The sequence below is a fragment of the Canis lupus genome, chromosome 26 (assembly GCF_048164855.1).
Source record: "Canis lupus baileyi chromosome 26, mCanLup2.hap1, whole genome shotgun sequence".
Taxonomy (NCBI): Eukaryota; Metazoa; Chordata; class Mammalia; order Carnivora; family Canidae; genus Canis; species Canis lupus.
The window spans coordinates 41,459,803-41,485,313 of NC_132863.1; the positions used below are offsets into that span (position 1 = coordinate 41,459,803).

At 46.2% G+C, this 25,511-nt stretch overlaps 1 protein-coding gene across 1 annotated transcript; it reads right to left on the reverse strand.

Moving 5' to 3' along the window:
- Nucleotides 1-543: 543 nt before the first annotated feature.
- ZNF217 (zinc finger protein 217) lies at nucleotides 544-24,999 on the reverse strand. Its single transcript, XM_072799734.1, has 7 exons — nucleotides 24,770-24,999; nucleotides 18,648-18,736; nucleotides 12,552-14,033; nucleotides 9,186-9,302; nucleotides 6,753-8,231; nucleotides 4,974-5,096; nucleotides 544-2,737 (listed from the first exon to the last, which is right to left on the reverse strand). The coding sequence occupies exons 1-6, from the start codon at nucleotides 24,997-24,999 to the stop codon at nucleotides 4,987-4,989; spliced, it is 3,507 nt and encodes a 1,168-aa protein (XP_072655835.1). The 3' UTR covers nucleotides 544-2,737; nucleotides 4,974-4,986.
- Between the last annotated feature and the right edge of the window lie 512 nt (nucleotides 25,000-25,511).

Genomic DNA, 25,511 nt, shown 5'->3' on the forward strand with positions numbered 1-25,511 from the left:
CTGGGTGGCCCAGTCGGTTAAGTGTCCGTGTCTTGGTTTCAGCTCAGGTCCTGATCTCAGGGTCCTCGGATTGAGCCCTGAGTCAGGTTCTGTGCTCAGTATGGAGTCTGCTTAAAATTCTCTCTCCCTCTGCTCTTTCTAAAATAAATCAATCTTAAATTTAAAAAAATTTTTAAAAAAAGGATCTTCTAAAACCAATTTAAGGGCATCTTGTTTAGGTCCTGAGGAGAAGCCACCTCTGAGACAACCAGGGAACATTGTCATGGAGGTTGGTTATAAGGAATCATTGTCCATTTAGCTGTGTGTGATCATGAAAGCTCTTATCCATTAGGGATACATACTGAAGTGTAAAATGAAACTGTATCACGTCTGAGATTTGCTTTAAAATACTCAGGGGAGAAGAGTTGAAGTGATGCAAAATACTGCTGGGGAGCACAAGGATTCATTACACTAACCTTTAAGTAGGCTTAAAATTGTACTTATAAAAAGTCAAATAAAACAAAACCAGAAACCAGGGACACAATAAAGACCAAAACCCAAGACTGCAAAACACCAAATCTATATTTACATCCACATATAATAACATAACTTTAAGCTGAAATATATCATAAATAAAACAAGTAATGTCTACTGTTTGACAAGTATCAACAATTAAAATAAATCAAACTGGAATGAAATAAATACATAAACAAAAATCCAATGGATTGTACCTCTATTATATGTACTGTTGTCTCAAAAGGAAAAAAAACATACAAAACCAGTAGTATCCCAATAGTTAATACTGATGGACCAAAAACAAAAACAAACAAAAATTTTGGAGTACAAGGGCTGTGAAAAAAAAAAATGGACATTTTTATGCATTCAGAAATTCAGAAATGTGGTTAAGAAAGGAGAAATCTGAAAGCCCCCAAAATTTCAGTATGACATGAATTGACTTGTTTTCAGATAGATTTGGTGATTTTTTTTAAATACAGGTTTAAATTTCAGCCCTCTATTATCTCGTATCCCCTTTTAAGATTTACATTTATAGTCACAGCAAGCTTTCTGCAACACTCATTGGATTAGGCAAAGATCAAGTCAATCATCTTGCAAATGTGTTAATCTTCAAAAATAGGCTATAAAAGTGCAAAACTATGAAAACAAAAATCTAGATTATGTACATATGGCTCAGCTTGTGAACAGGAAAAAAGGTAAATAGTGTACACTTTCCTGATACAAAGCACTTCATTGCAATGACAGCAGACTGATCTCTAATCAGGTCTCCCTTTAACGTGGGAGTTTAAGACTTCTCTGTCAAGTATGCTTCATGTTACATAATGAAAACAAAAACAAGAACAAAGAAATAAATCAGGATTCTTTTAGGACTTCACTCTTGCTCTAACGCAAAAGGACAGGGCAAGAAAACTTAACAGTGCAAATTTATTTTTGAAAACGGTTTTCTTAATAAAATATTTTGTGGTTGCTAAACCAATGTACTGCTGAATAAACTCAGCCGCGGACAGCGTATTAAGGGAACAAAAGTTTAAAACACCTAGCAAGCCAGCTGGTGGCTAACCTCTCTTTAAAAACCCAAACTACACATGCACTGAGAAAAACGTTGCTGCTCCAAACAACCAAAAACGGGAAGACAACGGAGGTCAAGAAACAGATCACATCTTCCCCATTACCAGAAGGCTCAGCCGGCAGTTCCTTATTCAGAATCAACGTGTCTATCATTAACTCGAATATGTCCACAGTTAACCCAAATGCCGGGCACACCAAGACTCCTAGATACAAACCTAAAATTTACCCGAAAACTTTCATGTCCTTTAAAATTGCTTCCAATATGTGTAATTCACATGTATAATTTAACGTTTATGTTTTTTTTTTACATACTAATTTAAGGAAAAGCCAAGAAAACCTGAATTTTCCAACAAAAATGATTAATGTGATAAAAAATAACTTTTAGGAACTCCACATACAATTTGGTATGTTTACTGCGTATGTGGCTGCTCTGCGGAGGACATGCTTCTCTGTAAACACACACACTTAAAAACCCCACAAATCACACCACTTTTTCAGAAAAGGATCGTGGATCTGGACTCTCCCTCTGTTGACAAAATGAAAATTACAATAAAAGGGCACCGAATTCAAAATGACTGACCACAGTATATGCAGCACATATTCATAGAGGGTCAATACTTGTGTTAACAATTTTGTTAAGACAATAGACTGGGGAAGATTTAACATAATACAAATCATTGAGAATTTTTTTTAAAAACATACATTTTCAACGAAAGAGTACAAATAGGAACTGCTCAAAGTGATGAGCTACATTAGAGAAAAGAGTATGCACAGTATTTGAACAAGCAGGTTTAGAACTTACATATGTACATATTACCTGAGGTGCAAGCGTCATATACTTTCTCCCCACCCACCCCCCAACCCAGATGGTTTCTTTCCAGCAGCGCTCAAGTATGCAAAAGACTCCTCTTCTTATTTGGTCGATTCTAAAAAAAATATTATTCAGGGACAAAATAGAGATTTCCAGTCTCCATTTGTGTACAACCCAACTGTTCCAACTATAGTTTTTATTGCTATTTGGTACAAAAGTTAACAGAACAACTTTACAAAACCGTAGTGTTCCTGGCATGTTACACGCATGGTACGGTCACAGCTTATTTCACAGGCTCCCACCATCTGCTTTTGCCAAAGGATGGACGAACTCAATTTGTGGACAGTACACATCCATCAAGACCTGTGGAAACAAAGGTTCAAGAAGCGATTAAGATAAAACTGAATACGGCCCAGAAAATCTTTAATAGCAAAGTACAATCAACAGAAATAAGGAGATCTAGAAACACAGTGAGTTCCACGTAAGCTCAAATGTTGCAACAAAGGGGCGCCTGCCCTGCTCAGTGCATGGAGCATGTGACTCGATCTCTGGCTTGTGAGTTCAAGCCCCACAGCAGGTGTAGAGATTACTTAAAAATACAATCTTTACAAAAAAGTAATGTTGCAACGAAAATATCAGGACTCTGCATAATGCTGTGCCGCTTCAGAGATACTACTACATACTGAACAGTGATTTAATGAAGAGGATTTTACCAAGAATCAGAATTCATATAAGTTACACTAAGTCTGGCAAAAGCAACTGTCACCGATGAGAAACTGAAAGCTTATATAACATTTGTTCAGCCAACATCTAACAAGTTTTACCAGTGATATTCCCCGCAGTAGACTAGGCAATGAACACGAGTCTCCTCTCCACCCGAGCTAGCAGTGAAGGTGGACACACAGGTGGGGGCCAGTGGGGAGGAATGGAAGGGAACCACTTGTAGGGGGAGCATAATGGTGCAGGGGGCCAGCCCTAGCCTACAGAAAGAGGCTAGGGCTGGACCAACAGGACAGTTAGCATTTACTATTAAGGACCTGCTGTGCCATATGGCACAAGAAATCTGTTACAAATTATCTGTTCCCATAAATTTTCGTTTTTGTTTTAATGGAGAGTGGACTTAACCCCGTTCCTGTCCAACACTTTACTCTCATTCTACTTTCACTACCTGAGGGGAAAAAAGGAGCGTAGGCCTGCGTAAGGCTAATAGGTCCGTCCCTACCTGTCCCACTGGAAACAAGACAGAGAACTCGCACCCTAGACTGGGAGTATAAACGGTGGTCACATGACAGGACAAGGATTTCCATGAGAACTCAAACTGTCCATCAGCCCCCATCTCTTCATGCAATTCATTGGTAAATTAGGCCTAGAATAACTCTTCACCTGGACATCAGGCCCGCTGGCCAAACCTGGAATTAACTAAACTAATAATCACACAACTCTGACCATACTACTTGAGTCTTCTCGATATCTACAGTTATATACACTTGCCATGTGAGGCACAAAGTCAAAATGCACCTACTTGTCCCTGTCCCATTCCCCTCCCCCAACAGATAAGGATGCACAGAGGCTTTCAACAAAGATTAAACAGGAGAGTTGGGGGGTGCGGGGGAAGGGGCACAGGCTTTGGTTCATGCAGACCTAGGACAGAACCAAAAACAGAGTATACACTGGGCAAGTTCAATACTCCAAGTCTTGGTACCCTCCTCTGTAAAGTGTGCACAGGGCCTCCTAACCCAGAGGTCAGCAAACATTTTCTCCAAGGGGCCAGAGTGTAAATATTTTCAGCTTTGCAGGCCGTGTGCTCCCTGTCACAACTACCCAGAGCTCTGCTAATGTGGCACAGAAGCAGCCATCAACAATACATAAAGGAATGGACATGGCTGACAGCCAGTTAAAACTTTATAGACAGAAACAGGTGGAGGGCAGTTTGCTAATCCCTGGCCTGATGCCCCCTGCCGTGGAAAGGATTAAGTGAGGTCATGATTATAAAATACTTCAAGACTGAGCATAAAATAAATGCTTAGTAAATTCCAGTCTCTATTACTATTATTAATATAATCATCATCACTGATACAGACCCTGAGCACTCAAAGTTTTAAAACACTTCAAACCTGGGGTGCCTGGGTGGCTCAGTGGGTTAAGTGTCTGCTTTCAGCTCAGGTCACGATCTCAGGGTCCCAGGATCGAGCCCCACATCGGGCTCCCTGGTCAGCGGGGAGTCTGCTTCTCCCTCTCCTGCTGCCCCTACTCTTGCTGTCTCTCTCTCTCCCTCTCTCAAATAAATAAAATGTTTTAAAAAATAAAAAATTTTAAATAAAACACTTTAAAATTAAAATTAGGTGCACCTGGGTGGCACCATTAAGCATTCCAACTCCTGGATTTGGCTCAGGTCATATCTCAGGGCTCTGCCGAGAGTCTTTCTCCCTCTCCCTCTGCCCCTCCCCCCACTGCGCTCTCACTCTCCAAAATAATTAAACAAATCTTGAAAATAAATAAAATTAAAAGTAATTTTACTTTATATCCTACTGGATAAGCCAGATGGTTTGTTTTCAATCAGATAAAATCAATACATCATATATGCGTTCACCTTTCTTACCCGAAATAGTAAATCAAGTTTTTTTGTCATTTGGCCGATAATGTGCATTCCCAATAAAATTCTCATAGTTTCTCTTTTGTAGCATGCTGCTAGACAAGTGTTGATACGACACAGGCCTTTTTCCTGTTGGGAAAAAAAATGTGGAAAGGTCTTTAGAATTAAGTCCAACAACTGGGAAGATGTATATGGGTTGTCAGAGGTTCAATTTTCACAATTCCTGACTGGTAATGTGATCAGAACACACCAGTTGCATTCATGTTGCAAAGTTACAAGTAAAATGTTTTTAAGTGCCCTGAGGACATGTGCTAGCACAAAATTGTAAGTCACTAAAGCTAAAACAGATCTAAGTACTATGCTGTCACTAATAAGAACTATAAAGTTAAGATCCAGGGTTTAGGCACAGAAAAAAAAAAAGCCCCAAAAAATGGTATAAAAGCATAAAATATTTTAAACTTATATACACCATAAACCAAAACTGTGGGGAAGAGGAGAAAAAATACTTTTCTCAGAAAAGGATTTTTATGGGGCACCTGGCTGGCTCATTTGGTGGAATGAGCAATTCTCAATCTCAGGGCTGTGAGTTCAAGCCCCATGTTGGGTGTAGATTACTTAAAAATAAATCTTTAAAAAGTAAAAAAGGATTTTGCTTCTAACACAGAGCCCAGACTCTTCAATTAAAGGCAAAGTTTTGACGCCTATCCGTTTTAAGAGCTGGTAGGGAGAAAAATAGGCTGTTTTAATCAAAAGGCTGCAAAAATTAATATTTCATCACAATTTTTATGAAATTCACTGGAGTGTGTGAAAGCAATTGTTTTTTAATTTGCTATCCCTACCCGATCAAATGGCATCAAGCTATCCTTGATAAGAGTATTGTCACCACACAGAACCCTTAATTTGAAATTAATACAAACTGAGAGGCTTAAAATGGATTTCTCCTTGGGGCTGCACAAACCAGCAGGACTTATATCTGACAAAGGAAGTGGTTTAATCAAGTTTGCCAAGTGGGCCAGGTCCCCAGGACACTCTGATCTACCTCTTTATGTGCACAGGTACGCACCATGCACCCCTAAGGGACCGCGGCCAGGAGGAAGCTGGGGTTTTGAAAACATTTCCATGGGGAGAACTCCAAAGTAAATCCACGACTTAAACAATCTATCCATTTAGGGGAAAGGAGTGCCTTTTACGATGCACTTGGCGTTTAACAAATGCTAAATAAGGCAGCAAGAGCCGAAAATCCTAGTTATCAAAACCATTCAGAAGCCATGCACTGGGGTTCGTAGGCTTTCTGTCCCTGGTGTGCGGAGAGCGCCTGCCCCTGGGAGCTCACTGGGTGGCGCACCTGCCCATGGGGGCTCACCGGGTGGCGCACCTGCCCCTGGTGGTTCACCGGGTGGCGCACCTGCTCCTGGGGGCTCACCGGGTGGTGCACCGGCTCGTGGGGGCTCACTGGCTTGTGCACCTGCTCCTGGGGGCTCACCGGGTGGCGCACCTGCCCCTGGTGGTTCACCGGGTGGCGCACCTGCTCCTGGGGGCTCACCGGGTGGTGCACCGGCTCCTGGGGGCTCACTGGCTTGTGCACCTGCTCCTGGGGGCTCACCGGGTGATGCACCTGCTCCTGGGGGCTCACCGGGTGGCGCACCTGCTCCTGGGGGCTCACGGGTGATACACCTGCCCGCGAGGACCCGATCGCCCCAAACTTGGAGGAGGACCAGAAGCCGAGGTCCGGCTCGGGGAGCAGGGAACCCGCACAGCACGCCCCCGCCCCGGCCCCGGGCTCACCTTCCGCCGCGGGCCCGCAGAAGAGCGGCGCGGGTGTGGCGCGGGCCTTGGGTGGCAGCGCGGCGGGCGGCGGGCACACGCACTCGGCGGGCAGCAGCGCGGGCAGGCCGCGCACCACCTGGTACTTGGGCAGCTCCAGCGCGCGGCGGAAGGCGGGCGCGGGCGGCTCGGCGTCGGGCCGCGGCCGCTTGGCCAGGGGCTCCCCGGGCTCGGCGGGGCGGCCGCTCGGGGGGTCGCGGCCCCGCGGGGCCCAGGGGCGCTCGGCGCAGCCGTTGGCGGCGGCGCTGGCGGGGGGCGCCCGGGGCCTGGCGTCGGGCCTGCGGCCGCGCTCCACGTGCACGGGCTCTGCAGGCCGGGCGGCCCCCGGCGCCCCCCCGGGCCGCGGCGCCTTCAGGTTGCTGGGCGCTAAAGTGCTGGGGTCGAGGCCCGGCGGCGGGGGCCTGGCGGGCGCGGCGGGGCCCGGCTTCCCGCGGTCGCGGTCGCGGTCGCGGTTGCGGTCGCGGTCACGGTCGCGGTCGCGGTCGCGGTCGGCGGGCGCGGCCTTGGCGGGCTGCGCGGGGGCGGGCGCGGGCGCGGGGGCGGGCCGGGCCCGGGGCCGGGGGCAGTGCGCCAGCGGGGCCACGTCCTTGCCCAGCAGCGCGGGCGGGCAGCCGGTGCGCCGACTGCGCAGCGCCGACTTGCTCCGGCAGTTTTTGTGGATGTCGGGGTTGTACTTATGCTCCAGTCTCTGGTGCATCATCAGAACCTCCGGATAAAAGGTCTTGAAGGTACAAAACGGGCAGGTGATCCCTGGGATTAAACTCTTGCTCAGAGAGATGGCCGGGCAGCCGTGAAGAGCCCCGAGGGACAGGTTCAGGGGCTTCTCCTGACAGTCCGCGCCGGGCAGGTGCCTGCCGTCGGCCGCCGTCCCCGCCGGCTGCTCCCGGGCGCCCGGATCCGCGCCGAGGACCGGGCCGTGGGCTGCACCGAGGGCCGCGCCGTGGGCCGCACCGAGGGCCGCGCCGCCGTCCGCACGCGCAGGGACCCCCGCCTCTGTTCTACCCGCGGGCTCCGCGGCCTGGGGGTCGCCCGGCGGTCTCTTCTGTAACGCGTCCAAATACGCAGGGGCAGGAGTTTTGCCTATTTTATCAGTACTGTCATCAGTTGCATGTTTGTTGAAATCCTGAGTATCTTTGTGTACTGGCGAGAGGACAGTGCTGCCCAGAACATTCGGAAACGTAGAGGCCATCCCCTTAAACTGCTTCGAAGGTGGGCTGCCTTTAACATCTTTGGCACCATCAAAAAATCTTTTCAAATTTTTGGTTTGCGCACTGTCGGCGGCTAGTAGTGCATCTTCCATCTCCTGGTTTTTCCCATCGTTCTTGACTTCCGAGGCAAGATCGATCTGTTTGTCCTTATGATGTCTCTCCAAGTGATACCGCAGAGAGGTCTTCTGGGCTGCAGCATAGTCACAGAATTCACATTTGTACGGTTTTTCACCTAAAACGAGAAACGTCACCGTGTCACACAAGTTCTTGAGCAACATCGAAATAGACCTTTGGAAACCAGAATCATCTGCCAAGAGAGAATATAGGGTCTTTCCTTTTCCTGTCTCTCTCTGTAATCTTCATATTCAGGATCTTTCACCAGTTGCTGCTCGCTTTTTATCAAGAAATGTGACAAGTCTTTAATTAAAAAAAAAAAAAAAATAGGACAGCCCAGATGGCTCAGCAGTTTAGCATCATCACCTTCAGCCCAGGGGGTGATCCTGGAGACTCGGGATTGAGTCCCGGGTCAGGCTCTCTGCATGGAGCTTGCTTCGCCCTCTGCCTGTGTCTCTGCCTCTCTCTGTGTATCTCTCATAAATAAATAAAATATTTTTAAAAAATAAAAAATAAGATAAATTTTAAAAATGAAAAATAAAAAAAATAGCACATTTTAAACTTATTTGACCTTCATAATAGCTCTATGAAACAGAATATCATTATCCTACTTTTACAGCTAGGAACACAGAGGCACAGAAAGGTGAAGTAACTTCCCTGAAGGTACACAGCTGGGAAGTGGATGAGATGCAGTTCAAGCCCACCCAGCTTCCTGAACCACTACATTACAGCCACTTCGGCCATCTAAATACATATTAAATATATGCTTGTTGCATTCTAGATCGTAACAATAACACACACACACACACACACACACAAGCTGTGGCATTAAAAAAATATTGAAGAGGTTTTAATAAGATGAGACAGTAGTCAGAAACCAAACAAGAAACTATCTTTCAAACAGAAGAGTTCAAGTACAAGGACACTAACAGACTTAAAAGGACAGCTGCCCTCAACATACTACACACTTTTAAAACTATTCCAAGGGTCTAACAAGATAAAAAGTCAAGGCACAAAACTCCACATCAGAATTCTTTGAATACGAATTAAGAAAATCTAGGAAGTTCCTTACCTGTATGCGTTCTGAGATGAATATTGAGGTAATAATTTGAACGGAAAAACTTCCCACAATAACTACATTCTCTTGAGGATGTAAGATGCTTTATTTTTCCTCCATCATCATTTTTATCTTAAAGTAGAAACAAAAATATTTACGTAAGAAGACAGCTCAAGGACACCAGGAAGACAAGCTTACTTGGGGGACCCTGGATGGGAAGATTTTTAGGAAGGCATAAAACTTTTTGTATTAGTGTTGGGGTACATCAGAAAGGACAGGAACACACCAAATGCTGTTTTGGGGGTTGCTTGATGTTTTCTGAAGCTTTTTATGACACATGCGCCCTGTTTTTTGGGTTTTGTTTTTGTTTTCTGAGTACAGAAGAATTTGGTGTCACCAATTCGGTTCCTCCTTTGTTGCCTCCATCACAGGGAAGATCATTTCACAGCCTGACATGCTTGGGCAACTTTCTGATCTCCCGACATGTCTGCAGCAGGCAGGATCTGGCACAGTGAGGCTGGACCTACAGACACTGGCTGGAATAACCAGCTTCTTCTGAGTAAGTGATTTAGAAAACAGAGCCAGTATAAATTGCCAGTTTTCCCAACCACTAGGGAAAAGAAGTGCATCTTGAGATCAGGCCAGCTACCACTAGAGGGTAGCAAGCACAACTTAATCTTTAAAAGAAAAAAAAGGTTTGGCGTTGGGTCAAAAAAAAAAAAAGTAAGTTTGTGGAAATTTAGCACATTTCAGAAAACAAATTTCATCATTCGTGAGCATTCACGTGGGCAAAACTGTATCTGCGATCAGTCAAGATCTGTCCCCAAATGACAATGGGCTACACTTTATACTTCAATCTCTGCAATGGCCAGGACGCCGTATCTCTGCTGCAACAGCGTCAAGGTCTACTGGGAACACTCATTAAAAGATGATTATACCTCAATACCAGCCCTCCAAAAGACAGTTATGTTCACTGCAGGTAAGCTACTCGCTCCCATAAAAAAGAACGTTAAAGCTCTAGAGAAACCTCCTCTTACTCAGGATTGAATTATGTGCACTACCATGAGGGCAAGAGAAGTGAGATCATCTCTCAGAAACTGGCCCTAACTAAACTGGCTTTTTTGTCTTGAAAACTGTTAACTCCACTAAAAAAGCCTCTTTTCCCTGCTCCTTGCTCATTCTGCATTTCAAGATTACATATACCTGGTTTACAGATTCTAAAAAACAGCCTATAAGCCACCCATGGGCAGCCTCCTGTTCAACAGACAGAGGACTGTATGATCCCCTCACCCTCAACTCCCCTGAGGAAAACCTCTAGATACCTCCAAACATACTAAAACAGCAGAGACAACCAGTGATTACCAAGACTTAAAAGATAATCACATGCAACAACCACTATTAAACTTACCATAAAGTTGAACAAACATAAATACAAAATAAAATATACCTAGTTTGCCTTTTGTCTTCTTTAAAGTAAATCTAATAGAAAGCCCAGTTGATAGAAAGTAACAGCAAGATAAATCTAGACCTCCACACCATAAAATAAATTTGGGAAAACCAATTCTCTAAACACAGAAGGCCCAGCTTTGTCTTACAATCACACCCAACTAGCTGAGTTTGAACCTTACTGCAATTTCCTACTCCCAAGTATGTGTCAGGATTTATGGTAGGTTACATCACATCCAAAAAAGTTAGGAAATCCATCTATTTTAACAGAAAGGACACAAAATGACCACATACACCTGGTTCCTCCTCCTTTAGCATCACCTCTGATTTTTACAGTGCTAGTTCTTCAAGGACTGCAAACTTTTTACCAGTAGGCTGTTGAAATTCACCTTGCAAGGTAGAAATCAGGGGTCGATGAACCAACTTTGCAAACAGGGAAATCAGGGCGAAGAAAGGTGAAGCAACATGTAATGGGGCCACAAAACAACACAGTGGTAGAACCAGACTGCAGGCAAGTCGTGGCGCTCCCAGCTATTACCAGGCGTTCTAGCCGCCTGCGACCGAGATTTCCACCAGAAGCTTCTGCCCACACCACCTACTGGCAGAACAAGACCCATCATTTCACTTCTTTCAGGGCGCCGGGGCAGCGCCGGGACCAGTCATCCCCCCGTTACCGCATGCCCCCGAACAGGACGCACACTACCAGGACCCCCTGTGAAGACGAAGCCTGTGCTCAAGGCCTTTCTATGACGTCATGAAGACATCATAATGTCATTTTCTAGATCTCTGAAGACTGTAATATTCTAAGTGCTAGGTTCCCTGTGTCCCCTGAAACTCAAACCATTCTAAATACTCAATGTGCACATCGTGTGCTTGGAAAAAGAACCGGGCGCGGGCTTGGAGGATGAAGAGGCCAGCGTATCATCTGGTCCGATTCATCCTGGGGCTCGCTCACAGGTTCTCACAAGCCAGCCGCACACCAGCAGGTTACAGGGAAAGAAGACAGCAGCGTGTGCTTAAACCAAAGACCACGTTTGTGAATGGCAACGTCCCTGCAAGACTAACTCATGTTCCCATCATTCGGTTGTTGAAGATGCAGGGGCTCTTTTAACGGTCTTCGAGTAGCAGAGTCCTTTACTTAAACAAATTATAATTAAATGGATTGAAGCAGCACCAGGTTAAGTGCTGCTGGGCGAGGCGTGAAGCACAGGTGAGCTCCTCCGCCTTGGATAAGAAGAGGTCAGTGAGCCTCCAGCAATGGCTTCTGTTTCCTCCAAGAGCCATTAGTACCTGAGAAATCTGAGCAAGTGACATTTCTTTTAAACCATCTTTGGGGTGTTCACATTCCCTTTACACACAAATGGTCTTAGTTCCTGAACTGCTAACAATCACTAGCACACCAGACAGAGGAGGACAGGGTACCTAGGTAGCACCGCACAGTTTCTCTAAAGGTGCTGGTAATTATTCCAGCACCTTCTGCGGCCACTAGAACATCGTCTGGAATAAGTGTATGAGAGCTGGGTCTTGGAGGACAGGGAATTTGGTTGCACGAAAGGAGAACCTGTTTTTATAGATAAGATCTGGTGTGTCACGAAACTTCAGCGAAGCCCAGGGTCTCCCAACCTTGAGGCCATGGACGCCAGTGTGGGGTCGCCCCGTGCACAGTAGGATGTTGAGCAGCACCCTGGCCTCCACCCCCTGGCCTCCAGCAGCCTGCGTACTAACACAGCTATGACAACCAAAGATCTCTCTAGATGCTACCAGATTCCACAGGGGGCCACACTGCCCCAGGTCGGAAGCCCTGTGTAAGGGAAGACGCCTGTCCTCTGTTGGCAAAACATAAAACACCACGGGTTTTCAGAGGCGGAAGAAACCCTGAGGACAGTCGAGGCCCTGAGAGGTGAAGGGACCTGTTACACAACAGAGCACACTTACCCAAATGGAGCCCTTCCGGAAGTCCATCCTCAGATCCATCTTCAGAACCACCTTCTCGGTCGACGGCTCCATGCTCATCCAGCGTGGTGGGGAGGTCCGGAGAACACGTCCGAGGCTGCCTCCCATCGACGGACATGGTGGGCGACCCGGCGTCGGCCCTCCGGTCCTTCTTGTGCACTCGCGAGTGCAGCACCAGCTGGTGGTAGGTGCGGAAGGCTTTGCCGCATTCCGAGCAGTGGGTCGGCTTCTCTTTGTGACCCGACAGCTTCGGGTCCGCTTCCGCAGAAGGCACTTCACCATTGGAGGGTCTGGGCTTCTCTTTATCTTGGGAGAAGCCCGCACAACCGCTCTTACTGGTCTTGGACTTGCCAGAACCTTCGGAATGGTTTTTACTCGCGTTCCAAATTTCTACGAGCTCCTCTTTTTCCGAACACGAGTCATCGTTGTCAGTACTTCCTTCTTGCCCTGGCTGCTCCTTCACTTCCCGGCACACGGCCACTTTTCCTTTGGTGGCCAACTGCCAGGCCTGGTAGGTGGTGAACGGATCGAGCTGAGGTATCCATTTTGTGGGCTTCTTGACGGTTTCGGGGTGAGATGTGGGTCTCAAGTTTAAAAACTGCAGGAGCTCTTGCCCCGGGGCTGGCATGCCCCCCTGCTGACAGTCTGTTTGTGTACTGCTGGCACCGGAAGCCGTCTCTTTGCTGTGCATCTTCCTGTGATCGATTAGACTTTCCTTATTTGGAAAGAGGAAGCCACAAACCATGCAGATTTTGTAAGGAGAGGAGATGCTCTCGGCCGCGTGCTCCTGCACCACCTCGTTGATGGTTACTGGGCTCTCCGAGCCTTGCTGCAGTTTGCTCTTGGCTCCAGATTTGCCAGTGTGTGTCCGCATATGATTTTTAAGAAACCACGGCTCCTTGAATCTTCTTCCGCACACATTACACCCGTAGGTGAAGGAGTCCTTATGCTTCTTCATGTGGATCTCGACGTCGAAAGCAACTCTGAATGTCTGCCCACATACTTCACAGCTGAATTCTTCATTTTCTTTGCAATTCTTGTCCTTGGGAGGTTCTGTTCTTACTTGACTTTTATCAAGAGGACTAAGATACTCTGCTTCAACGCGCAGAACTGCTGGCTCACAGAGGATAGGCCGATGTTGCATTAAGACGTGTTTATTAAGGTCTTCTGAATGTGTGAAGGTCTGATTGCAAAACATACAGTCCAAGGGCATATATCCTTCTATCTGGATGATACTTTTCTCCTGCGTAGCTCTGAAAGGAACAGCGGTGGTCCCTTTTATTGACACGGCATCATCTAGCTCCATCTGGTTGCCCAGGGAATTGCCAATAACTTCTGGTCCATCCATATACACTAACAGGGATTGAGTGGGCATGTTTCCTGGCACTTTAGGATTGTATATAAAATAAGAATCCGGTGGAGGAATTTCTGGAATTGGAATAAGGCCACTTGTAAGACTTGTCACTCACACCCCCAGCAGCCCTGGGACTTAAAACTAGAACAAATATTTGTTATAAAAGTTCAAAAGAAAGTATATATTCCTGTAGCTTCTTATCTTCAGAAGTCTTAGGAAGCTCGGTGACAGAGCCTCTCACTGGTTCTTTCCACAAACAAGGCAGACAGACTCCCCAATGCTTTGATTCAAATATGAGTCAGCACAAAGCATTAATTCTCTTTGTCTCCACTGAGTGAGTGATTCAATTGAGCAAGAAGTCAATCCCAGCAACCTGGAGACAAGGGATTTCCAAAACCTAGAGGGGGAAAGAAAAACAGAAATAGTTAGCTGCAGCCAGAGAAAAGAGAAGCCTGGTGTGGACAAATCACAGCTGGCCTGCTCGTAGCAGAGGAGGCGCCTAGGTCATCTGCTCCACTGTTAACTAACACAGTGCATCCTGTTAAACATGCTCGTTAATTAAATCATTAGCATTTTATCCAATCAGTATACTTATCAAATCGCTAGATTTTCATCCAGTTAAGAAACTTAGCCCGTGGTCCTTTAAGGATTTAAATCTAAAATGTAAAGATTCAGGACAGAAACTGTTAAATTCAGCCAAATACATTCTGAATGCCACTACAATGCACACGTGTAGCCTTATAAACAGGCTCCACTAATCTAGAGAGTATGCCAACTGTGAAAAATGACAATTACAGCACTTTAAGTAAAAATATAAAAGCCAGAACTTCACACTGTCTTATATACAGTCGAGAAACACAAATGCCTAAATGCACCCTCGAAGCTTACACAGGCACTGGGGCCAACAACATACACACACATGAAGCTTTCCTAAAATCCACATACAAAAACTACAGAACACCTTAGAATGATGCTCATCTTGGTCAAGAGAAACCCCCATCATTGTGGTTCACAGAATATTCTATTCCTCAACCCACTGCCCAAAGCCCGAGTTGCTTTTAACAACTTTTCTGCCTTCTGCAGGCGTTAGGGTAGGGCTTCCTTGTCTACACAATAAATAAGGAAATACATACACAAAGCTACTTTGTGAATATACACTTGAAAATAAAACCCTCCACACGGCCAGTTCAACGTGGTCCTCCCATTTTTAACCCACCTTTCACATTCTGCACTGGCCAGGTGAAAAAAAAAAAAAAATGGATTCGTTGAATAAATTCAGCTCTGCAGGCTCAGGTTTAGAAGCTAATTGTCATTCTTGAAGAAGAATTAATCTCCAAAACCCCATACCACCCACCCCCCACCTTTCTGGCAGGCACAGAATTGGTTTTAAATAGTCTCAACTACTTTAGCTGAGGTCTGTTAATTCTACCCAACAAAAAGAGTTGCAAACTACTCCCACCACCTTCAACTTTACTTTCTTCTCTCCACTTCCTCAAAGAGCAAGGGCCTGCAGGCTCACAGAAGACAAGGAAACATTTCTTCCCCCTTCTTTACATTCGTAATAAAAGAAAACTCTCAGGCCCCTTGCTATCTTTAGTTTTGAATAAACCAGATCTTTAAGATGAAGCTTTTCTAAATAAGACTGCAGAACAAAGATTAGAGTCAAGAAAGAACATACAGAAGTGTTTTATCTTAATTTCTTAGTTATAATCACAATGGAGGATAAAACACAGGGGGTGGCTACCAGAGTGTTATTAACAGAACACTCCAGAGACCTGAGTTCTAGTTCTGGCTAAGTCCCAGCGTTCAGGCTATCACCACCACATACCCCATTTTTATCTACTTGATGTAGACGGTTAAATGACAGGATCATCCTCAAGAGTTCTAAATTTCTATGGTTAGGGGGATAGATCTTCATTTATGGATAGACCTACTCAAAAGAATACTTAATGCTATCCTAAATCAAGATATTAAATGATATTTGAAAATGTAACTGATAATTTAGGGTCCTATGCAGTCATTTATTCATTCAGCAAATATTTACTGATTGCGAGCATACCGGGTAATATTTTTAATTGAAGAAATTATCAGTACATATTCTAGAAAAGCAGCTCTCAAACTCAGACAACATTGTTTTCACCAGCCAACAGATATATGAAAAACCAACAACTCAATGAATTCTACACCAACTAGAATAGATTAATTTCAATTTGAATAAAGGCTGTCCTCTATGAGGTCCTATTTTTTTGGTTGCAAAACAGCTTTTTAAAAAATGAAAAGAGTGGCAACAGCAAGCAGTAAAGTCTTTTTAATCCCCTAATTTACCAAAACCAAAGTCAGTCCTCCATGTCAGACCTCAACATGAACTGGCTGGTTTTTTAAAGAAATGTTACTACTCTGTGATATTTTAAACTGGGAGGAACTCCAGTTTTCTACAGGTAATCTTTCCCAAAAAGACACCAATCCTAAACTCACTCCTTGAATGAGGAACATGATGTGGGTACATCCTTATTATTTCTCACCCAGGGTAATGGCAAATAACTGGAAATGCCTGTCTTCGAAAAATAGTTTAGCTTCAATTTTTATCTGAGATGTTCAAATGTCTGGGTTAAGGAAGTCATCATCAGCTTCTAATACAAGACCTGAAGGATTAGTAAGGAGGCACAGTGCAAAATAAATAAATAAATAAAATCTTAGCAGAAAGAAGAGCTTCAGTTTTGCTGGGGGTGGGGGGAAGGACAGAGGTCCAGAGATGAGGGGAAGGATGTCCACCTAGTATGGTCAGATGGAGAAGACCACTCTCCCAGGCAAAAAACCCAAGTACTTCTTCCTCCAGGGAAGCTTCTGGCACAGATTCTGATAATCATTAACTGTACCCAACTGTCCTAAGCACTGGACTATCTTGGGTCATAGCCATCCTTACTACTCACCCAGGATATGAAAACCCTGGGCCATTTCTTTGAAGATCCTAGGAAGAGAGAGACCCTGTCCAGCTTGTTCCCTGCTGTCCCCCCATGCCTAAAAGGAGTCTCTGGCCCAGGGTCAGGCCCTCAACCAACACCTAGTGAATAAATGAACAAACACTACATCGTCAGTCCAGGTATGGAATCAGTACTGCACATCTCTAGCCATGGTCACCAACCATAACTGATCTGGTATTAAAATTAACTCGAAGGCTCGTCAGAACATCGACAAGGCTGGCTCTCTGTGGCTGCCATCTAATATATACCATTCTCTGCCATTTCCAGGGTGTAATTAAAAAAAAAAAAAAAAGAATCTATTTAATCATACCATGAAGGTGACCAGCACAGAGCAAAACTGTGTCATCTGGTCTGAAAACTACTCTCCCTTTACTGACCCACCAGAACAGAAATGCAGGACAAGCTGGGGAAATCTCTGATAGCAAATGCCTTCAACTCTTGACTTAGAAACTGAATGCAGACTAAGCACTTCCTTAACCTATAAACCAATTATCTACAGCACTTAAAACCAATCTGCTAACAAAATCTAAAATCTTTAGTGACTGCAATAATAAAGACTTTCATACTAACAAAACTCACCAAAAAATAGACATTCTAATCTAATTACTGTTCATAACAGCCATTCCGGTGGAGTGAAGTGAGCACCCCCAAGGCCTTCCCTGAACCGGCGGCGCTCCAGGTGGGGCACACAGAAGCCAAGGACACACCAAGGCCCTGCTGGCAGAGGAAGTTGTCTGTCTTCACAAAGAACTGGAGGAAGGAGGAGGAGATCATAATGCAACCCTACAATCTGAATGCTTTTAGTCGGCAGAAAGTGAGCATTCAGGACATACTAGGCTAACTGCAAGCAGTTGGCAAAAATGTTTTTCAACGTTGAAAAAAATGCTCTTAAACAAAATGCTCTTAAACCTTTAGTCGGGTAAATGACAGCCCTTAACCTTCAACCATTCGCCCCAAGGCACCTGAGGCAAGAGGTTATCGGGTATCACCTCATTTTCTGAGACAATACTAGGGCTCACTTTCGTATTATGATTACTTAAAGACTTCAAAAAAATTTACAACAACATAATCTTTGGGGGAAAAAGTAGGAACCATATTGCTGTAACCACCTGGAATAGAAGTCTAATGCTCTTTAGGCCAGGTCTCCTGTCGGTTTTTTTTGTTTGTTTTCCTTTTCAAAGCAGATCCGCATTTGAGAGTAAAGCTCCCATGAATTCGGCCACTACCTCTAGATTTTGAAATTCGCAAATATTACACAGTATACGACGCTTCATGAAAAACACAGCAATTTGTGCTTCAGCACAACACATTAGAAGTAAACGCCACCTTGGTGACAACTGTTGCAACTCAGGAGTAGTTCCTTATAGCCAAGTGTGCTCACACTGTTAACCTTTAGTGACCGCACAGCCTCTACTTCAGTGGAACAGGTTATCTTACATTTTTTTATATGGAATATTTATTACCCTATTATGGAGCAACAGGAACTCAAAGTCCTCAAAAACTGTCAAAACATATAAATATTCTATTTATAGCCAAGTAATTTGCAGTATTCCTGCAAACCTACTTTTTCCCTCCGAGTCACTTAAGTGTCCAAATAAATGATCATTAAAATATTTAGCCCAAACAAACTGCTGGTCTCCGGCCAATTCATTTGTACCCTTTAAACAGCAAAATTATCTCCAAGATCTGGTCAGGAAACTTACAGTTTTTTCTATAAATGTTCCTTCTGTAGGTCACACATACTGTTTCTTGTCTTAATCCGACCAGTGAAGAGAACTGCACATAGGAAGCCACAGTGGCAATCCAAACCTGTAACTTTAAATCCTTTAACACTATTTCAAGGAAATCACCAAGGTCACACCCATGAGCTAAATGGTCAACCCAACTTTCCTAACATAGCCGTGGAAAGATGTTGAAAAGTGAAAGAAAAAGATTAAAATATTCAGAAGTTTACGTTCAACATCACAATCTAAACTATTCAAAAGCAAATGACTCTTCAAAGGCAAAGCCCGGGGACAGATCCAGATCCTGAACACTGTTAAGTGTTCAGTCCCAAATACGATTAGAGACCAAAGTACCATAGAAAAATATAACCGTATTAGTATATTTGAGCCTCAACACTAACAACTCTGATTCATTCCAAAGCAATTAAGGTCAGTTAAAGGATCCTAATGTGAACACGAAGCACCACATATTAGTTTTAGTTTCAGTATTATCGATATTCACAGATACTGTGGTCTGTGAACCGGCTCTTAAAAATTCCAGCCTGACCGGAAAAAGAGAACTCTAAGGGAAATGAATAAAAAAATAATTTTCTTTAAAAGCAAGATTAAGCACTGTTATGGGTCAGGTTCCACTATTGCTACTTAACCAGTACTACCTTCAATACTTTGAAAAGATTTTAGACAGGACTGACACCAGAAAGAAGATTTCGACAAACTAAAACAGTAAACTCTTCTATCTTTACCTGTATTCTTTCGCTCCCCACAAGGAAAACACCCTGTGTATGCACACACACGCAGCTAACTGGAGATACAGATAAAATAACTATAGCCATCATACTACACCAATACCCTACACACCTACACTTCTTTTTCAACAAGGCCAAATGGTGAGTGTTCTTAATTATACCCAATTTAACTAACCAGATTAAATATAAACATGGGCACTGCCTTTTAAGGCATGAGCTCTTTCTTTAGCAACATTTAAATAATCCCCTCCCTATCTCTGTTGAGTAAATACTAAAGTTGTATGTCTGGCTCTTCTAAGTCACCTGTTTGCTTTCAAAATTAAGGGGGGGAAAAAAAACTCCTCTTTCAATTAATACATATAATCACTGTTGAGTCGATTTATATATTTATATACTGAACTAAAAACAAAGCTTATCCGCAGAGTTAAAAAAAAAAAAAAACGCAAACACACTTCTTCTGGCATAACTGAACTGTTCTGAAAAGTTACCTTGATTTTGACACAGGTAGGAAAAATAACAACACGTAGTTCTCCTAATGCTGATGCAAGAACAAGATGGATCTGGACTCTCAATCACCAGTCCATAGAACTGTATTTTAAAATTCAAGAGGTTTCCTGACACACTAGAAACTAATGAACAGCAATACACAAACCACTGCGGAACCCATTACAAAACGGGCATCTGACTCCAGGGTGGGTAGAGGCTCTTCTGTACCAAGTGAAGGAATGTGGAGGTCAAAGAGAACTTAGGTGAAGCCTTCAAGAACAAAAGCTAAGGAATTTGAGCGAATTCTTCTCATTTAACTTACCCAGCTGTCTTCTCAGGTTTAGTAATTTTATTTCTCAACTTTATCATAAAATTACCAAACTGGCCCCTAATTTCCAGTAACTCAGTTATGTAGTTACCCGGGGCAGGAAGTAATGGGGATGTTAAGAACAGTCAGTCAACAAATGTTCAAATGTAAAGTCGTTAATGAGCATTCCAATGTTCAGCATAAAAGGGTAGCTTGTGGTGGCAGCTGGATGACAGGGGCTGCCCCACTGTTTATTTGGAAGATAGCTTTATACAGGAATTGAGCTTGCTCATCACAAACGGCAGATTTTAGGAAAGGATGGTCCCTGTCCCACTTCCTCAAAATCAGATTTCTATCTGCTCTCATGGTCTCAATTCAAAATCCTGTGCCCCACACACCACTGGCAAATTTGCCTAACTAGATGATCGGCTAGAGAAAAATAATCCAGATCACCGTCTTCCTTAAAAAGCCAACAAACTTAGTAAGTTTTTTTACACTGCCCTCCAAGGGAGGCCATTTGGTTATAACGATCAAGCTTCCCTCTCCCAAATTTCAGAAATTTCCTGCTGTCTTTGTGTCAATCCTTCTTTCTTCCACGTGCATCTACACCGGTTAACACCCCTCCCCCTACAAAATCTGGAAATGAGGTGTACAGATCGACATCCCACCACAGACTCAGGCGTAGTCTACATGCTGTAACTAAACCTTTCACTATTTAAAGCGTTTCATGTGATTGGGACGAGATTTCTTTAGTTTCTGCTGGGTAGCTGTCCTGTAAACAAACACCTTCCAGGTTTTTCTTTCTAACACCTCAGTTAACGTGGAAACTGTTCTGTATGTTCCAGAGGTAGTCGTTTAAATTAAAATCTCATTACACTTTTTTTTATTCTAGTGGAATAGTCCTCAGCTTATACAATGCTCTCAGATTTCTCGTTCCTACTGTACAACTCTAAAGCCTGAAAATATATAGCCATTGTTCAGGACTTTGGCTTCAACTTTCCAATTCATTTACTAAACATACTGCTACGGGGTTAAACTCAAATAGGAAATTAGCAATGAACCATTTAAAATAAGTCATCCCCAACAACCTCAAAAACCCTTACACACAGGCCACACTGGCATATGTGAGATGGAACACTCTCAACTGAAATTGTCTTTGAGCAAATGGAAACAAAGCTTCACGTGAAACATAAAAAAGGTCCAATCATTTACAATCCTACAAGCGTCAGAAAGAAGTATCTTTTTTTTTTCCCTTCAAGTAGAGATAGTAGACAGTCAAGAGTCATTAAAACTACTCCAAAGTTCTTATCCACCAAGATCATGTTTGTGACAACTGTGAGAAAAGAATGTGATTTTATAAAGTGGGAAAACAGCACATCTTTTGGGACCCCTGAGGCTCTAATCAAGCGTCTCAGAATTAAGAGTGCTCCAGGGTTGGGAAAAGGCAGCCCTGCTGTGGCAAAAACATGCCATTTCATCATAAATGTTGTTAAAAGAGAGAAAAGTGATTATCTGAGATGAGGAGAGAGGGACTCCGTCGTTGCCAGGCCATTATATTCTTTAATGATTTCATCAGTTTGTAAGTGACTTGATGATGAAGTCTTATTTTCTGATTTCCTCTTTAAAGGTCCACTGGAAGGGAACCAGGGGCTGCTATTCCTCCCAGAAGTTCCTCTGCCAAAAATGGAGGCTTACAAAGAGAATGCAAATCTACCTCCACCTTAAAAGTAAAGGCAAAGTCAAACCCTCCTCCTTCCTCCCTCCTCTTCCCCTCAACTACCTGGGAAAAAAAAAAAAAAACGGCAAGCTTTATCTAAATAGATTCTTCAAGGTGAGGGGGAGCAGTATTTTCTACAAATTTTATCAAAGTGGTGTATTAGTTCCTTTTTTTGATTAGGAAGTGAAAGGGAATAATATGAACCCAAGACAACTGCTAAACTTCGATCTTACAAGTTATTAAAAACAGCAAAGGTCAAACTGCAAAGTGTTAGACGGTGCTGTGAAGATAAAAGGACTGAATGAAGTTGGACACTAAAGAAAAGTATGTGTCCTTCACCTGGAAAAGTCATAATCCTCCCCCACTTCCTCCTCCAGCGTGCAAACCTGTGTGGAGTCTAAAGGAGCAGCTTTCCTCTTCATACCAAATAATTAAGATTCCAAACAATCAGATTATTAGCCCTATTCCAACAAACAAGCCAAATAAATTGTAAACTTGTGCTGTAGCTACTGACAACAGGGTTTTTAAATAAGTCTCTCTGCCTCTTGAATTTAATACTTATATAACTGATGAAAAAAAATGGCAGCAATTTGGGGTGGGAGGGGTTTGACTTCACTAAAACACCAGGATTAAACACACACACACACACACACACACACAAACACACACTCTACTATAGTCTTTGGGATACTGAACAAAAAACAGTATCTAAAATAAACATGACTTCTCAGAAAAAGTCATCTACCATTAAGGACACACCTTAAAAGTTCTTAGCACACATTAACTAAGCAAGCACAAGCTAGTGGTCGGACTGCTGTATTTTTCAGACAAAAAGCAATTAGATTATTACTCTGCACTTGTCACTGCAGACACCACAGGCTTTTTGGAAACTCTACGGATTATTCATTCCCAAAGTATTATAAAACTTAGTATTTTAAGTCTTATTTGATATCAATCAAGGCATCCATCCATGGGGGAGGGGGCGGGGAAGAGTACAGTAAAAAGAACATTTTTAAATGTACTCCTTAACACATACAAAAGAGAAGGTGCAAGGCCTCCCAAGACCCCTACCTAGTCGCCAGGCCTGGCCGGCAGCTGTTGTTACCCTGCCTTTTCTTTTGTTGAGCTTAATCTCATGTCAACTCATTCAACCAACTCAAAAGCGATGAAGACATAATTGAATCAACCTGAACTAAATCAGACCTAGGCTTCTTAAAACATACAGCTTAATGGTTCCAAACGATCCAGAAAGCTGGGAAACCAGCTAGCATGTAGCATGTAGTGGTCACTACTACGGGACCCCCAAACTGGCCAGAGGACCACTGCAACAGCCCTTTGCGTGTGATACACATTTAGGAATGTTTGTGCCAATGCTTCGAGCCCTATAGGCTGATTCAGAAAGATAAATTGAGGCTCAAGGAATTTCAAAGAGGAACACACCAAAGGCCTTAAACTCTAAAGTGACTATTCTCTTCCTGGGAGGTGGGTGTGGGGGGGGGGGGTGGAGGAGAGAGACAAAAATAAAATAAAACTTTCTACTAGTCCCAAGTGTGAGCAGACTACTGGGGTCCCAGAAGTGGCCACTGGTGGCTCTTTCCTGTTCCTGTAACTAAACCTTTAGGAGAAGTCCCCGCCTGCCCACCCCTCCCCACCCCCATCCCACCCGCCCAAGAATGCGGCTTCCCGTCCTCGGTGGCCCTTCCCTGAATCCCAAAAATGTGGGTTCTAGCCCGGGAGCTGGACGTGTGGGTCCCGATCCCCGCGCGCAGGTACGGGCCGGAGCCACCCCCCGGGCCAGGCCAGGCCCCCACCGGGCAGCACCGCCCAGGCCGCCCCCAGCCCGGCCTCGGGGGGCCCCCGGCAGCGCCCTCCTCCCCCCTCCCCGGCCCGTGCCGCTCGCATTTTGGGGCCAAAGCAAGAGAAGAGGGCTCTACATCTGAAACTGCGCGGTTTCGCCACTCAGCGCCTCCTGGCAGAAACTTCCCTTTTAAAAAAAAAAAAAAGAGAGAGAGAGAGAAAAAAAGAAAAGAAAGAAAGAAACACTTATAGGGAACAGTTCAATCCTGCCTGCCCTTTAGAGTTACGAGTTCTGCCTCCAGCTGGCTCTGGGACTCCGACTGGAAGCGAGGTGTAAAGATATTCTCCTAAGCGTTTAAGGGCCATTTAAAAAGTTTCAAAAAATCTTTAAAATTAAAGGGGGGGGGGGTAGGGAGGGAGGAGAAAAAAAAAAAAAAAGGGAAGAAAAGAAAGCACCTTGTCCACACACACACACACACACACACACACACACACACCTCCAGGGAACGCAGCCCGTGCGCCGCCGGCTCGGGGATGGGCAGGACCCGGGGAGCCGGGCCGGGCGCGGGGGCGCGGGGGGCGCGGGGGGCGCGGGGGCGCGGGGGGGCCGCGGCGGCGCCAGGCCCCTCCCCCGGCCCCGTAGACGCGCCCTCCGCCCGGCCCGTGGGGACGGTCCCGGCCATTGTTTGCGGGGGACGCCTGTTAGGGCGCATTGTTTTGGCTGCTCCCAAGTTGCCCCGGCCCCTCCCGGGCGCTCGCGGGGGGCCCGGCCGGCACACCCCGGGAGCCGCCCAACTTTCCCGGGGCAGCGCCCGCCCGCCCGCGCCCCGCGCCCCGCGCCCCGCAGCCCGCGCAGAGCGGCCGCCCCCGCCCCCGCCCCCGCCCCCGGGCCCGGGATGCGAGCGCCGCTCGGACGCCCGCCCGGGGCTCGGCCGGCGGCGGAGGGGGCGCCCGAGAGGAGCCGCGCCGGCGGGCGGCGGGCGGCGGGCGGCGGGCGGCGGGCGGGGGTCCCCGGGGCGGGGGCGGGGGCGGGGGGGGCGGGCTCCCGGGGCCCCGGGGGGCGAGGCGCGGCGCGGCGCCCCCTTTACCTGCGGCTCCGGCTCCTCGGCCATTTCCTCGCTCGGCGGCGGCCGGGACTGAACTGACACCACACGAGCGAGCCGAGGTTTGAATGAGGAGGGGAGGGGGCGGGGAAGGCAGGAGGGAGGGGAGGCGACGGGGAGTTTCTCTCGGCCTTTTGTGCGGACACCTCCCGGCTTCCGCGCCCGCACCGGCCCCCCGAAAGCGGCGGGGGTCGCCGGGCGCGGGGCGAGGCCATCCCCCGGGCCCCGCGCCGCCGAGACCGCCCCCCGCACGGCGCCCCCCGCCCCCACCCGCCCCGCCCGGGGATTTGGGGGCCGGGCTCACCTCGGGCGCGGGGCTAAGGTGAGCGGGGCGGGGGTGCGCACGGGGCAGAGGCGCGGGCGCCCCCTACGCGTCCGCGCGCGGACAGTGCAGGCGCGGGGGGTCCCTAGGGCCGCCGGGGCGCGGCGCGTCCGGCGCAGGGGGACTGTTGGGTCAGAAAGTGCTCAGGGAGCAGCTGTTGCGCCCTCCCCCGGCCCCGCCGCTCCGCGACGCCCCGCCTCCTGCCTCCGCCGGCCGCGCGGCCCCGCCCCTCGGCCCCGCCCCCGGGCCACGTGGTCCGCGCAGGCGCGCCCCTGCCCCGCCCACCGCCGCGGACTCCGCCTCCGGGACGCCAGCGCGCGCCCCCGCGTTCCGGCCCGCGATGCCCGCGCACGCGCACGCGCACGCGCGCGCCTCCCCCCCCTCCCCCGCCCCGCCCCGCCCCGC